Here is a 16,867-nt window from a genome sequence, read left to right as displayed (position 1 = left end):
ACCACTGAGCCACAGCCCGTATTTGTATGGTTTTTTTTTTTTTTTTTTTAGAGAGGGGGGAGAGAGAGAGAAAGGCGGGGGGGGAGGAAGAGGGAGAGGGAGAGAGAAAGAGAGAGAAAATTCTTTAATATTTATTTTTTAGTTTTCGGCAGACACAACATCTTTGTTTGTATATGTGGTGCTGAGGATCGAACCCGGGCCGCATGCATGCCAGGCGAGCGTGCTACCGCTTGAGCCACATCCCCAGCCCCCTATTTTGTATTTTTATTTAGAGACAGGGTCTCACTGAGTTGCTAAGCACCTCCCTGTTGCTGAGGCTGGCTTTGAACTCTCAATCCTGAGGATGCTCCCAAGCTGCTGGGATCACAGGAATGCACCACCATGCCAAGCTTGTAATATCATTTTTAAAAACTTATCATCAGGGCTGGTGTTGTGGCTCAGTGGTAGAGCACTTGCCTAGCCTGTGTAAAGCACTGAGTTCCATTCTCAGCATCACATATAAATAAATAAAATAAAGGTCCATCAATATCTAAAAAGTATATTGAAAAAAAAAAAGGATTTTATATAAAAAAAAACCTATAACCAAATTAAATGAGTGATTATAACTATGTAGCCTAGACAAAGGATAACTAAAAACAAATAACTGAGCCAACTTTTTATCTACCCAGTATAGCACTTGACTAACATTTCACTGATGTCAAAAATCCTCTTGGGGGGCTGCAGGTGAGATCCATCTTAAAATCAATACTTCTAGAATAAGAAGAGATATTGTGTTTGCTGACTAACAAGTCTTACAGGGCTCCATTTCAGGCCATTGGAGAACACCCTTTGGAGAAAATGACCATAAAGTTCTGAGCTAAGGGGGGAAAATATATTAGTCTACTAATATATAGCAAAAACAACACAAAAAGATTAGACTGGAAAGATCTGAAGAACACATTAATTAAAAAAAAAAAAAAAAAAACAGTGGCATTTAACACGTGTAATATTACCTGTTCAAAATTTGCAGGGAGATGAGGTCCAAGTCTCATCAGTAAATACCACCAGACTTCTAGCTTTGTTAATGCTAGAGTTTCTGTTCTCACATGGATGGAACTCAAAGGCTGCATTAACAACTTGAGTCTTTTTGCACTACACAGAATATCTTAAAAGAAAATAAGCACAGAGGTGAATATTAAACTTCAATAATAAAGTATATAAGTCTCTTTTTTCCACAGCAAGACAACATGTTTAAAAAATAAAATCAGATTTTCTTGCTGTATCCAAAATTTGTACTCCTATAAAACTCAGTAAGCTGGACTAAAACCAATGAATATGAACAAGCAATGTCTATTAGATACTGTGTATTGGATGATTTTCCCAATAATGTCTACAGTATTTTTGATTATCACAACTGGAGGGATGTTATTAGTATCGAGTGGGCTGAAATCTAGGATGTTGCCAAACTTCCTAAAACACAGCAGACACCCCCAGCAACATATGACCCTATGCAAAATGCCAAAATTGAAAAGCAGTCCTATGTTAGCATTACATCCATTTAACAAAGAAATAGAGGCATTTTTTACATTATGTTAATCAACTAATAACTATTATAAACATTGTTGGCAACCCTGTGTGATGGTGCATGCCTATAAAATCCCAGTGAATACGGAGGTTCAGCCAGGAGTTCAAGGCTACTCTGAGCAACTTAGACTGTGGCTCAAAACTTGAAAAAAAGGAAAAGAAAAAAGTACTGAGGATATAAGGCTCCCGTGAGCTGAATCCCCAGTACCACACACACACATATATACAAAAAAAAAAAACATTGCTAGGGCCACTGATTATGTTTTAGAAACCTAAACAGACTTAGATTCAGATCTACCTTACCTTAACAACAATCAGATTGTTAAAATTCAGCATACAAGTGAATTCTGGTTGTTTAAATAGAAATATACATGTAAGTTGGACTAGGGATATATAAATTAAAACATTTAAGTAATATGTGCTCAAGTACCTTGTTAAAAGGTCATGTATTTGGTGGAATAGTTTTCATCAATGTTTCTTAAAACTGCTCTGTCATATAGACATTTCAACTAACACTTCTACAAGAAAATGAAGTTAATCACCTATAATCCCAGCAACTCACAATAAGGTACGGGATCACAATTGTGAGGTCAGCCTGGAAAATTTAGTGAGACTATCGCAAAATAATAAATTAAAAGGCTGGGGGTATAACTTAGTGATAGAGTACCCCTGAGTTAAATCCCTAACATGAGGACAAATAAAGAAAATCAACTCAAATCACTGCAGAACACAAGTTCTCCAGTCCAGGACACTTTCCTTTCTGAATCCTTTTGTCCATGAAAGGGGCTCCAAGTATAATTCCAAAAGATTTTAATCCCCCAAAACTGCCTCATACTGCTGGGTACATAACTAGCTATACCTAAATAATCATCAGTTAATAAAGTAGGCAAGATTTCATTTTCAATATTAAAAAAAAAAGTGCCACAAAATATACTTTGATCCTTTTTTCATTGGGGATGGAACAAATCCAGGGCATAACACATGCTAGGCAAGCACTCTACACTAAGCTACATTACTGGCCCTTTTTGTTGTTATTTTGAGACAGGGTCTTACTAAATTGCCTAAGCTGGCCTCCACCTGCAATCCTCTTGCCTCAGGATTAAAAAAAAAAAAATTTCAATATTTTAAATAAATATAACTAGTAATGCAAATAATCACCTTATGAAATACAGAAATATGGAAAGAAAGGGATTAGTGGTCTCTGACAGGGAAAATCAGGATAAAAATAACATTATCTAGCAGATCTTATAAACATAGTACTAATTAAATCTAAGATTAAATGTCACCTACTTAAGTACTCATTCCAACCCACTTTTGGGCCAAATACTCTTCCTCATAAACATACATCAGGATTGAAGGTGTAGCTCAGTGGCAGAGTGCTTGCCTAGCATGTGACTGGATTTGATCCTCAGCACCACATAAAAATAAATAAAGATATAAAAAGTATTTCAAAAAATACATCAAACAACTCCATTGCACAATAAGGTTATAAGTTCAAAGAAATCAGTTTCATATACTAATGCTAACCCACTATTTGGGACTTGTCTAGAAATGATAGAAAAAAGCTTAGTAACTGATATTTCACGGCTATCATCGCTTCCTATTCCCTTATGATAAAGTCAATAAATACCTAAGTTTTGACATAATAAATAATGAGAAAAACTTGTTTAATCTTGCTTAAAAGTAATTCAATGAAAAATAAAAATTTTTATTATTTTAGACCTATGAACTGAACCCAGGGCACTTTACCACAGCTACATGCCCAGTTCCCCCCCCTTTTTTTTTTTTTGGTACTGGGGGTTGACCACTGAGCCACATCCGCAGCCCTATTTTGGATTTCATTTAGAGACAGGGTCTCACTGAGTTGCTTAGCACCTCGCTTTTGCTGAGGCTAGCTTTGAACTCAAGATCCTCCTGTCTCAGCCTCCAGAGCCACTAGGATTATAGGCATGCATCACCATGCCCAGTACCACTCCCATTTGAAACAGGTTCTCCCTACATTGCTGAGGGCTTCCCTAATTATAGAAGCTGGCCTTGAACTTGTGCCTCAGCCCCCAGGGTTGCTGGGATTATAGATGTGTGCCACAATGCCCAGTAGAAAAATCAAAAACTTTGAGTACCTGGATTTAAGGCAAAATTATCTATTAAACTCTTCCATGCAATAAAAGCTATTTTTTTAATCATGGGTGTTCCACTACGAAATCCCAGTTCCTCCAAATGTAACAAAGAATTGATGAAACTTCCACTTCGATGCAAAGTCTAAAAAAAAAAAGAAACATTAAAAACTTGTTTATCTGAATGAAACAAAAATAATTATGTGCACTGTTTTCATTCATTTATTCATTCAACTTAATATATGTCCTTAGGAGACAAAATACATTACCTTCAAAACATAAAATAGATGTCAACTCTTAGGAATTTGAGTTCACAGAAAATATTAAACAGTGAGTATGCTTTCAAAATTCAAGATTACAAAAAATACAAAATTCAAATAAAGTAGATAACACATAATACAGAATACTTCCACTACAGAGAAAATTAGGAAGGTAGATAAATTCCAAATTTTATCAATGCAATACAATATCAAAGAAAATAGGTACAGGTTGAGTACCCCATAATGGAAATGCTTGGGACCAGGAGTATTTCAGGTTTTAGAAGATTTACATATACATCAAAAGATTATCTTGGGAACAGAACACAAAATTCATTTGTCCCATACACACATAGTCTAAAGTAATTTTATTCAATATTTTTAGTGCACCGATGTTCTGACAGGGAATTGTTACATGAGGTCAGAAATTTTCCACTAGTTGTGCCAAGTGAGGACATAAAAGTTTTCCAATTATGGAATAATTCAGATTAGGGATGCTCAACCCTGGATCCTCCTGCCTCAGCCTCCAGAGCTGCTGGGATTATATGTATGCGCCATGGCACTTGACAAGAAGTAATTCTTAAAAGAAGATGCTGGGCATGGTGGTGCACACCTGTAATCTCAACAACTCAGGAAGCTGTGGAGGAGAATAAGTTCAAAGCCAGCTTCACCAACTTAGTAAGACTCTCAGCAACTTAGTTAAAATCTATCTTAAAAAATAAAGACAACTGGGAATATAGCTTAGAGGTAAATTGCCCCTGGGTTTAATCCCCAGTACATGCTTGCAAAAGAAGAAAACATAAGATTTGACATTGTATTTAACAGTAACTTCATGAATATGGCTTTGAAAACAAAAGACCATAAAAAACTTCATCAAACTTAAATGTTTGTGTAAAGGTGGGATGGGGGGAAAAGCTCAATGGTACAGTGTGCACTTAGCAGGTAATGATATCCTGGGTTCAATCCCAGCACTACACACACACTTGTCCAAAAGACATTATCAAAAAATCAAAAAGATGCCAGGTTTGGTGGTACACCCCTATATTTCCAGCAACCCCGGAGGCTAAGGCAGTAAGATCACATGTTTGAGGCCAGCCTCAGCAACTTGGCAAGATCCTGTCTCAAAATAAAACGTGGTGGGAATATGGTTCAGTGGTAAGCATCTGAGTTCAATTCCAGATACTCCACTCTCCGCGCCCCAAAAAAAGCATAAAGAAAACCTCTATAACAGAAGAAAATACTTGGCAAATCAGATTAACACTGAGAATATATTAAGAACAAAAAGACAATCCAACTCAAAAATGGGCATAGGACTTGAATGGGCAATTCTTCAAATACAAAACAAATGACAAAAATAAATAAATAAATAAAACCCACATACAGATCAAAAATAGAAATACAAACCAAAACTATAGTGAGATACCACCTCATATCCATGTGCATGACCATTATGACACAAAAAAAGGAAAGTGCTGGAGAAGATGGTATGTACCTAAAATCCTAGAGCATCCGTCCTACTGGTCATGATGTAAAATAATACACCTGCTGTAGAAAAGCTTGGCAGTTTTTAAAAAATTTCAGCATAGAACTTCCACATGAGCCAGTAATTCTACTCTTTTAAAATTCAAGAACTTGGTCACCAACAGATATTTTCTATAATCGTGTTTACAACAACATTGTTCATTATAGACAAAAGGGAGAAAAACTCCAAATGTCCACCCACATGAGCAGACAGATTAACAAAATGTGGTAAATACATAACAACAGAATATTATTCTGCCATAAGAACAAATGACATTTTCAAATATGCTGCAACGTGAATGGATCCTACAAACATTATACTTAGTAAAATAAGGCAGGCACAGAAGAGCAAATGTATGATTCTACATATATGAGGTACCCAGAATAGCAAATTCATAGAAAGTAGAATAGAGGTTACCAGGTAGAGAGGTGGCAGTTATTGCTTAATGAGTAGTTTTTATTGTGGATGCAGAAAAAATTTGGGGTATAGTTGTTGATGCTTATGCAACACTATATTTGTATACTTACAAACACTTAAAATAACTGTGTATTAACACAATAAAAAAGGCAACCCTGCCCAAAGAATTGGCTTTAATTAACACTTGATTTTCATTATTCACAGTATTCATATTGTATAGTCACTTTGAACACAGGAAAAAAAAATGGGCTGGGGATGTGGTTCAATGATTCAGCATTTGTCTGACATTCATGAGACCCTGGGTTCCATTCCCAGTACCATTAAAAAAAGAAAGAAAAGAAATAGAAAAAATCAGCCATCATTATTAAAAGAAAATACGGAGTTGGGTTTCTCTGAGCAAATTCTCTGGTCTCAGAACTTGCATCAACTGTTTAATATATAATCTTGTTTTATGTATTTCTTCATGTAAAGGTACCTTACTCAATATATACTAATTCCCTTACTTAGTATCTATTATTGATTTCCTAGCATTGAAATGAAAGCCAATAGCATTGTAACTTATGTTAGAATAAAGCTTATTTAACACATGAGTATTTCTTCATAAGGCACATCACAGCCTTCCTGTGCTTAGGAACACTGAAAAAAAAAAAAAAAAAAAAAGCACAAAAGTTCATGCTTAGGAACACTAAAATATATATAAAGGGTTAGGGATGTGCTTCAGAAGTAAAGCATCCCTAGATTCAATCCCTACCCGGGGAACTGGGGGGAAGACAGGGTATAACCTTGTTCAACCTTGGCTGAGAACATGCACATTGGGTGACTCAAATTCTTTCCCATTCTACATGTTTACAAATTATGTGAAAGCTACAAAAGTACTGATATGGAATTTACATACAAGTTCTAGTGAGCAGGCAAATTTACAAATAAGGAAAACAAACTCTGAGGATGGACTGAACTAAGGAAAGTTTAAATGAAAAGGTCTGGCATATAAAAATTGTGAACTGTTCACCTAACTCTGACACTTACCTTTCCAAGAAGTTTGACAAACAAAGGCCACAATTTTAACACGTAGGTCTCATTTTTACTCATAAATAGCTTTTGGAGTTCTGAAATTAATTTCTGTAAGTAAAAGCGAAATATTTACCAAATATTCTCTTCAAAAGGAAAAAAATAATCCAATATCAAAGCCTAGAAATAATTTCTAATACTTGATTATCAGCCAAATAATCTTTGCCACAATAAAGTACCCTTATTACCTCCCCCCCCGAAAAAAAACCCAAAAGGAAAAATTTAGAAAATATACCAAACCCGAAAATGTTTTACCATAAATATCTAAATGCCAAAATCTAAATTCTATCATTAACATTTACTTAGCTATGCTTGTCTATCACACATCAGGCCTTCTCACCATTCATCAATCACACTTAATTTCCACCAATATACTGGTAGAAAAACTTTCTCCTAAAAACTTCAGCCTGCACATCATTAGAGTTCAAATGATAGTGTATTAGTTTTCTCACACTAGAAACTTAAAAAAGCAAAAAAACTTTCACAGTATCATAAACAATATGAGAAAATCTTTTTTTTTAATGTTTATTTTTTAGTTTTTGGTGGACACAACATCTTTATTCTATTTTTATGTGGTGCTGAGGATCGAACCTAGCGCCCCGCGCATGCCAGGCGAGCACGTTACCGCTTGAGCCACATCCCCAGCCCATGAGAAAATCTTACTTCAAATTTATTTATAAAGCTGTACATAGGGTACTGAAGATGAATAAATTTATGAGAACAAAACAATTCTCTTTTTTTGATACCAGGGCTGCTTAACCACTGAACCACAACCCCAGGTACCCCCACTTTTTTTTTTTTTTTTTTTGAGACAGGGTCTCCCTGAGTTGCTAAGTGCCTCGCTAAGTTGCTAAAGCTGGCTTTGAACTTGTGATCTTCCTCAGCTGCTAGGATTACAGGCATGCACCACTGTGCCTGACAAAACAATTCTTAAAGATACTACTTTATTATACTTTAATCTTCCTGCTCCTGCTCTATCATCCCCAAGCCTGTTTTCAACATAGCCAGAATAATCACTTTAAAATTCAAATCAGTATATAATACTTGGAAGCTCAAAACATTCAAATATGACTTTCCTTGTAATCCAGAGTAAAAATTGCATCTTTACTATGGTCCCAAGGACCTGTGTGATTAGGTCCTCTGTTTCTCTAACAATATCTTCCACTCTTCTCAACCTCATAACTCTCACTTCTGTCATATTGCCAAGTGTTCGCTGAACACCAAGTTGGTACACAATGTAAGGGCAGAATGGGATCCTCCCCTTTCTTTTGCCAGACAAGGGACTGAATCCAGGGACATTCTTTTTTTTTTTTTTTTTTAATTTTAATGTTTATTTTTTAGTTCTCGGCGGACACAACATCTTTGTTTGTATGTGGTGCTGAGGATCGAACCCGGGCCGCACGCATGCCAGGCAAGCGCACTACCGCTTGAGCCACATCCCCAGCCCTCCAGGGACATTCTTAACAGTACATCACCAGGGCCCTTAAACAAAAAAAGAAAAAATTTATAAATATAAACTTGTTTTGAGACAGGGTCTTCCTAAGTTGCCTAGACAGGCCTCAAACTTGAAATCCTCCTGCCTCAACTTCTCCAGTAGCTATGATTATAGATGTGTACCACCATTCCCTGCAACAAGAATGGCCCTTCTGCACTCATGGTTTTCTTGCTCACAACGAGCTTACCCTATATTATCCACATGGCTAACTCCTATACTGTCTTCAAATCACAGTTCCAATGTCCTAATTTTTACCTTCCCTGACCACCTCACCATTTCTCTTTGATGGCAAACTTCAGCCTGTCCCTGCTATTCTATCCTCCCTAGTGCTCTTCACTTAATACATTATGTGCCTCCCTCATTTCTCATTAGAAAACAAGTTCTATAAGCCTTTTGTTTACAACTATAGTCAACAGTAATGCACTGCATATAGATGCTAAAAGATGTTTACAAGAACAAATGTTGGTAAGCCTAAGACTTGAGGAAAGTAATAACCAGCTAGGAAATTATATGGACTAGATGAGCTTACATGCATGAAAATTCATAACTACTGAAATTATATAATAACACAAAAATAACACTGAATTGGGTACTGCTCTCCCTTATTTAGAAATATAATCCCTTGTTGGGGGGGCAGGCTGGGGTTTTGGCTTAGCGACTTTGTGGCTTAGCGGTAGAGCACTTAGCAAGCATCACATAAAAATAAATAAATAAAGGTATTGTGTCCAACTACAACTGGAAAATAGATATTAAAAAAAAAAAAAAAGAAAAAGAAATATAATCCCTTATGTACAGCCTTACCACCCTGAATGCGCCTGGATGTCTGATCTCAGAAACCAAGCAGGGGTCTGGTTAGAGGATGGGAGAAATGCAATCCCTTTCTAGTCAACATTCATCGAGGATGGGATAAAATATCTACAGTTTTATTAAAAATGAATAGACAGTTCATTTCTGTACTGTTATGTATAATTGGTCTACACTAACTTAAGCAACTCTTTGTTTTAATTCAAAGCTAAACTCCTAGATCACTGTGCAATTAAACCAAAAACTCCTAGATCACAGTGCAATTAAACCAATGAGCCTAAAATGAATTTCAAGCTTAGCAAAGAAACTTTGTATTAATACAGTATTTAGAAAATCCTTAAGTAACTTAATGCTTACAGTAGTCATAAGCTGCTCTGTAATAGATGCTATTTCTTGTTGTTTCTGAAGCAACAATGGCATTCCCATCTCCAGAGCAGTGGCTCCCCTCAAATGAACCTTTTGTGCTGAATGAGCCACTAAAGGTATGACCAATTTTGCCCACCTCACTGACTCTTCTCCCATTTGAACTGGAGCTTGTTCAATTAGCCTATAAAGGAGAAATCAATAAGTTAGCTTGAACTCACTTTTTTAGTCTAATCTAGCAGGAAAAATAAACAGCATAATTTAGAATGCATACATACATTCTGCCACCCCCCCCCCCCAATTTTTTTTCTTTTTTGGAAAAAATTGAGGTACAACCAATATATGAAGTTTTTTTGTTTTTATTTTTGTTTTTAAGGGGGGAAAAAAGTCAGTTATCACTTAAAAGTCACTTATTATAGGCTAGGGATATAGCTCAGATGGTAGAGTACTTGCTTTGCATGCACAAATCCCTGGGTTTGACCCCCAGCACGCGCACACACACAAAAAAAAATCATTTATTTCTGAACTCAGTCTTTGGTGCAAGATTAGAGTGCATAAAATATTCATGAATATACACTAGTGTATACTATTGAAGTAGCAACAACTATGTGGTAAAATAAAGATCAAATTTTTCTTGCTAATTTGTATACTGCTTTACTTTTTATGTAAAAATTCTGTTTTTGTGGCAGGATTTAACCCAGGGCCTCCTATGTCCTAAACAAGCACTCTACCACAAAGCTCCATCCCTGGAGTTGTTATTGTTGTTTCTTAATATTTTTAGTTGTAGATGGACATGATAACTTTTATTGTGTGGGTGTGTGTGTTGCTGAGAATTGAATCCAGTGCCTCACACACGCTAAGCAAGCACTCTACAACTAAGCCACAACCTCAGCCCTGTACTGTTTTTAAAAGGGAGCCAAGGAACTAGACTATAATATAATCATCAACCACAGCACCAGAAGGTGAAATTAAAACAAACAGCTCAAAAACTAAAGAAAACAAAGAATGAAAAAACAAGTCAAGAGTTTGTGCCCCATGTCTTTTAAAGAGTAGGGCTGGGGGCTGGGGATATAGCCCAGTTGGTAGAGTGCTTGCCTTGCATGCGTAAGGCCTGGGTTCAATCCTTACCACTACAAAAAAAAAAAAAAAAAGGACTAGTGAAGGGCAAGTAGAAGGGACTTTCCTACTCCATGCTAGACAACATGACTACCTTCATAAATACCCTTTTCTAGCCCACTTACAAGGTTGTATTATTTTTAAAACCCTTTAAGAGATAATTTTTAAAAACTTTATCATGAACAAGACTTTACTTTTAAGACTTTCAGTAAAGACATGCCCCCATTCTTTTACTGTCAATTTCATATTTGAATCTCAGAAAGTTCAATCGTTGAAATAAATTCTAAATTTATAGAAACAGTATTCTAATGTGAATTGCATCCAAACTGCATACCTTATGATAACATTTAATGCTTCAAAATCAACAACGGCAGAATGTATCTCTCCTTTATTAAATACTATTTCTAATGAGTCAATTATACTGGAAACCTAAAAGACAGAACCAAATACATACAAATCAAATAAAACAGAACTGTTTTGCTGGCATGTAGATGTAGAAAAGACTTAGAAAAACTGTACTCACCACTTTTCCAACAACTTCAGCGGGAAACGTCTGTTTGGATATTACCCAAAGTGCCCTGGTGCATACATTTTTGTCTGAATTCTTAACAATATTATTCAATTTTGAAAGCAATTCTTGAATATTTGCCTCTGAAAAGCAAGTAGTTTTAATTATAGGAACAGTATACAATCTTTTCTTCTGTGGTACTAGGGATTGAAACCAGCCTAGACCACCAAGTTACATCTGCAGCCCCAATCTTAAAATTTCAAATATAAAAGTAAAGGAAAATACTCTTAAATCAAAAAAACTAAATACATATTCAGAGAAGGATCAAGGAACCACTACTGATATCAAACTTCCCAAACCTTAAATCCAGATCGAAGTTATCATATTCAGAGAAAACAAAGCACTGAACTCCAAAACAGATAGTTCACACAAAAATAACCACAGGTATCATTACTAGGTATATGCAATGTTTAGCAAGATATTATAACCTCACACTTCTGCTCCAAGATGAACAACTCGTACTTTAGGGTGCTAACACTTCTATACATAAAAAAGAATAAGCAGGGCTGTGTGTGGTGGCACTGGTCTATAATCCTGGCAATTTAGCAAGACTCTGTCTTCAAAGAGAAAATAAAAAGGGCTGGTGATGCTAGGTGTGGTGGCGCATTCCTGTAATCCCAGCAGGAGGCTGAGGCAAGAGGATCACAAGTTCAAAACTGGCCTCAGCAACTCAGCGAGGTCCTGTCTCCAATAAAATATAAAAAGGGCTGGGGATGTGGCTCAGTGGTTAAGTGTCCCTAGGTTCAATCCCTAGTACAAAACAAAGCTGGAAGTAACCCCACTCCCTCAGAAAAACAAATGGTAACAACTTTCTGATCCTTATTACCTATTCCTAATTTCTTCTCTCTAAAGATCACTTCCTAGCCAGGAACACGCCTATACTCCCAGGGGCTTGGGAGGCCAAGACAGGAGGATCGCGGGTTCAAAGCCAACCTCAGCAATGGCAAGGCACTAAGCAACTCAGTGAGACCCTGTCTCTAAATAAAATACAATAGGGCTGGAGATGTGGCTCAGTGGTCTAGGAGTTGTCTGGTACCAACAAAAAAAAAAAAAAAATCACTTCCCAGCTTTCCTCTAGGGTAGCAAACTACTTAGTTAAAGAGCAACAGTTCAGGCTACTTGAAACTTGGAAAGCTAGTTTAGTATAACTGTGAACTAAAAGTAGGTTTTCACTACCACTTTTAGTTCACAGTTATACTACATTTCGCACTACTATGAAAAAAACTTCCAAGTAAACATGTTCTTTAGTGTATATACCTAAATAAAACAATCAGATAAGTTATTAACTTCCAAAGACAGCCATGTTTTATTAAAGTTTCTGTTTTTAGCCAAGCACAGTGGCACACACCTGTAATCCCAGCAGCTTGGAAACCTGAGGCTAGAGGGTCCCGAGTTCAAAGGCAACCTCAGCCAAAGCCAGGTGCTAACCAACTCAGTGAGACCCTGTCTCTAAATAAAATACAAAATAGGGCTGGGGATGTGGTTCAGTGGTCGAGCCCGTCCCAGTTCAAACCCTGGTACCAAAAAAAAAAAAAAAAAAAAAAAAAGTTGTTTGTTTTTTTTATAGAGAGACATTTTTAATATTTATTTTTTAGTTTTTGGTGGACACAACATCTTTGTTCGTATGTGGTGCTGAGGATCGAACCCGGGCCGCACGCATGCCAGGCGAGTGTGCTACCGCTTGAGCCACATNATTTATTTATTTTTATTTATTTTTTTTTTAAAGAATTTTTTTTAATATTTATTTTTTAATTCTCGGCGGACACAACATCTTTGTTGGTATGTGGTGCTGAGGATCGAACCCGGGCCGCACGCATGCCAGGCGAGTGTGCTACCGCTTGAGCCACATCCCCAGCCCAAAAAAAAAAAAAAGGTTTTTACATCAATCATATTTATTCTGTGCTAGGGAATTGAACCCAGGGCCCTGGCCAATTCAGAGTTGTACCCTCAGTATGCAATTATGTTTAAGCATCTTTATTTTCTACAGCAGATTTCAATCTATCAAATTTAGAACTATGTATAGTTGATGAAGAGATCCAAACATTTTTTAGAAGCAAATCCTAAACTACAAATTATGAAACTAACTCAGTGACAACAATAATTTTATAAAGTTACATTTAAAAATTAAAAAATATTAATAGTCATAATTATCTACCTGATAATCCTGAAGTAATTTTGGGATTATATAAGCAAAACCCCAAGGCCTGTAGAGCAGCACTACACAGTTCTGAGTTTTGACTGGAAATATGACTCTACCAAAACAAAATCACATTTATCACAAATAAGCACAACTGTAAATAAATTTGTAGAAATCAAAAGTCAATAACAAAACAAGCAAGCTCATAACATTTTGATCTAATCAATCAACAAAATTCTGAGAGCAGGTAAGAACATATGATCAGAAAGTCAACCATAACCCAATTAGGTGGTGCATGCCCATAATCCCGTGGACTTGAGGCTAAGGCAGGAGGACCTCAAATGTAAGGCCAGCCTCAGTAACTTAGCAAGACCCTCAGCAACTGAGCACCTGTTCAGATAACAAATAAGGTTTATGATGTTCCTTAACTGTGTTGTCTTTTTTATTGATGTTTTGCAATGCTGAGGACTGAACCCACAATTAACATGCTAGGCAAGCATTCTACCATTGAGTTATATCTCTAGCTCAATAAAGGTCTGCCTTATCTTCAAGAATGTTGAGTTCTTAAGACAAATCTAGCAGAATTCTGAACAAGAACACAAACATTTTATCTACTATGGTTCCTATTTTGAAGAAATTTAATTATTGTTTGGTTGCTTAACTTACATAGATATCTTCTACTAATTGTCCTATTACTAATCTTCCACTTGCTTCCAAATAATTCATTAGCAACTTTACATACAAACTCTACTTAAAAACAGTGCAACTTGACTCAAAATGCATGCAACAGGGTCCTTGATTCCATGCTTTCAAAAATTAAACACATGAAGATGCATGTCTTCACATCAAATATATTGCTAGAATGTGAAATGTAATAATGAAGAAAAATGAAGTATCGAAGTTAATGTTACTTAATAATACTATTTCCATGTTCGCTTTGGCAGCATACATAGTAAAAACTGGAACAAAACCAGGTGTGCTAGCACATGCCCATAATCCCAGCCACTTGAGGCTGAGGCATATGATCACAAATTAGAGGCCTAGCCTCAGTAACTTTGTGACATTTTGTCACAAAATAAAAAGCAGAGTATAAATCAATGGTAGAACACCTATGGGTTCCATCCCCAATACACAAGAAATAAAATTGGAACACAGAGAAGATCAGCTTGGTCCCTATGAATGGATGATAGTCAAATTCATGAAGAATTCCGTATTTTTAAAAAATCCTTTAGAGAATTAAAAAAATAAGATAAAATAATACTGGTGAGGCTGATAGTGCATGCCTGTAATTCTAGCTATTCAGGAGGGTGAGGCAGGAGAATTCCAAATTGGAGGGCAGGCTCCACACCTGGCTAATTTTCTTATTTTTAAAATGAAACAGTTGCTGGGCTGGTGGCTGATGAGGAAAGTCCATAATCTTAGTCACATGGGAGGCAGAGGCAGGAGGATGGAAAAGCTCATGAACAGCCTGGGCAAATTAGCAAGATCCTGTTTCAAAACAAAAAAATTAAAAGGACTAGGACAGTAGCTCAGTGGTACAGTGCCCCTGGGTTCCATCCCCAGTACTGGGAGTTGGAGGGGAAAGGGGATTAAAAAGTTAAATGCTAAGTATGAAAGGAAGATCATGAAGCCTCCTAAGTAGTCCATGACAAAAACATATGTTCTCAGTTTGACATTAAACTATGCCACCTCCCTGTAAACAAGCAAAAAAGAAAACTGCAACAGTTTCTAACATAGCAAAAGTTGCAAAAATGGAGGGTGAGTGAAGATAAATTACAAATGCTATGCACAAAGTAGATGGGAGACAATTACTATTTTGGAATTCCTTACTTATAAATAAATTCCCAAAAGGAATGAAAAGAGATTAAATAATCTCGGATCACTGCTTTGATCAGATAAGATTGATAATTCAGGCTGTGGGTTCAAGTGGCCATGGAAAACCTTAGACAAACTAATTTCTCCATCTGCAAAAGTGGAGATTATAGAGCAAACTAGAGGCTGAAGGTATAGCTGAATGAGAACTAGTATGTTGAGGCCATGTTTGATCCTCAGAACTGCCAAAAAGAAAAAAGGAAAAGGTAAACTCATCGAGGTATGAAGAATAATGTGAGAAAAAGCTTGTGAAAGATGTAAAGTAATGAAGAGCCAGGCAATCCGATGATAGCCTGTCTTCACACCTACTCAGGAGGCTGAGGCAGGAGGCCAACACTTCATATACAGTATATTAATCAATAAAAAGGTACATTAACCGAACCAACATCATTGCTTTTATTTTAGGAAAGTTCTTATGGGTCAGCTGGGTGGTTTTTAACACTCAAAACACTATTCAACCATAGATACAGACCTTTAAAACTCTGTACAGCCGAGGAAGATTTTTCTCAATTTCTATGATGACTTCTTTTCCTTCTTCTCCAGTCATCCGACTTAAAAAGCAGATAGAACAAGAGATTAGGCAAAAGACAAAGTACTGGACACTTACTAAAAAATATCTCTATAAATGCTTAGAAATGAACTGGCCCAATTCTTATGATGCTTACGAATATATAGACTATATGATGCAAAACACATCAGAAATAAGAGAGAACACACATCAGAATGACTTTTGCCTCCACAGTGTACCCAAGTTTTGACAGTTTCATCATGTGAAGACAGCAGCGTAATCCCTATCCCAGGTACAAATTTACCAATTTTATCAAATTCTTTACAAAGCTTTAGGCAATTCCTTTTGAAGAATTATGTAACTGAAACAAAAATCAGGCTAGTGGTCCATTAAAAAAGAAAAAATTCTGGGTCGTTATTTCGCGATACACCAGGAGTTCGCAGGGACTTTCGCACTGAAAACCACTCCTCCAACTACTTCCAGCAGAAACTTTAATCCTTTCCTTGCAAGACAAGCGTGCAGTCTCCTTCATTCCAAACAGCTTAAGTGCTGCAGCAGCCCCTGAAACGTCACTTGGCATATACGTCCCCCTCCACCCCACTCATCCCCGACTCCGGTGTCCTCCTATTTACGAGACTAAAAGAATTCACTCATTCTACGAGTCCCAAACAACCATCTTGCGTCCAACCTCCACCGAAGCGCCTCCCACCCCAGTGGGCCTCACCTGGTCAAAGTTAGGTAGGCATCCGTCTGCTCGCCCAGGGAGGCGGAAGAGTCTTCCAGTGTCTCCAACAGCGGCGCGAGAGGGCTCGGACCTGGGGCCGTCATGTCGGCCACCCTAAGGCCGGGCCGGAAAAGGAGAAAAATGTAGTGACCAACGCAAAGAGCCTCACGGCGGCCCAGCGCGAATCCGGCGCTCACACCTTAACACTGGCTCCCGGACTCGCAGTTCCGCCGTGTCCACAGCGCCGGCCTCTAGAGCCCAAACGCAAGCCCTAACCTTCTCCTCCGCCCAGTAACACGCACTGCGGCCCACGCCGCGCTCCGGCCTGGGCCCGCTCCC

General features: G+C 37.3%; 1 protein-coding gene and 1 non-coding gene across 5 annotated transcripts in view; one reads left to right on the top strand and one right to left on the bottom strand.

The window, feature by feature from the left end:
- The window catches only part of Rif1 (replication timing regulatory factor 1), a 60,838-nt gene that overhangs the window by 43,692 nt on the left and 279 nt on the right, over window positions 1–16,867 (bottom strand). For 3 of the 4 annotated variants that reach the window (XM_015479174.2, XM_015479175.2, XM_048812257.1), the window contains exons 2-10: window positions 16,529–16,642; window positions 15,769–15,847; window positions 13,443–13,539; window positions 11,243–11,370; window positions 11,054–11,148; window positions 9,598–9,787; window positions 6,900–6,992; window positions 3,684–3,822; window positions 993–1,144 (exon numbers count right to left, since the gene is read on the bottom strand). In XM_015479174.2, coding sequence (XP_015334660.1) covers window positions 993–1,144; window positions 3,684–3,822; window positions 6,900–6,992; window positions 9,598–9,787; window positions 11,054–11,148; window positions 11,243–11,370; window positions 13,443–13,539; window positions 15,769–15,847; window positions 16,529–16,632 — 1,077 coding nt within the window. In that variant the 5' untranslated portion in view covers window positions 16,633–16,642. Of the gene's footprint in view, window positions 1–992; window positions 1,145–2,853; window positions 3,240–3,683; window positions 3,823–6,899; window positions 6,993–9,597; window positions 9,788–11,053; window positions 11,149–11,242; window positions 11,371–13,442; window positions 13,540–15,768; window positions 15,848–16,528; window positions 16,643–16,867 lie in introns of those variants that run through there. The other variant, XM_048812259.1, reaches the window with a different exon arrangement.
- Window positions 14,538–14,642, top strand: LOC125619497. The gene has a single exon (XR_007351049.1). It is a non-coding gene; the product is annotated as a U6 spliceosomal RNA (small nuclear RNA).

The sequence above is a fragment of the Marmota marmota genome, unplaced genomic scaffold (genome assembly GCF_001458135.2).
Source record: "Marmota marmota marmota unplaced genomic scaffold, marMar, whole genome shotgun sequence".
NCBI lineage: Eukaryota > Metazoa > Chordata > Mammalia > Rodentia > Sciuridae > Marmota > Marmota marmota.
Note: the sequence above shows the minus strand (reverse complement) of the source record. Positions and strands in the feature narration are given on the sequence as shown.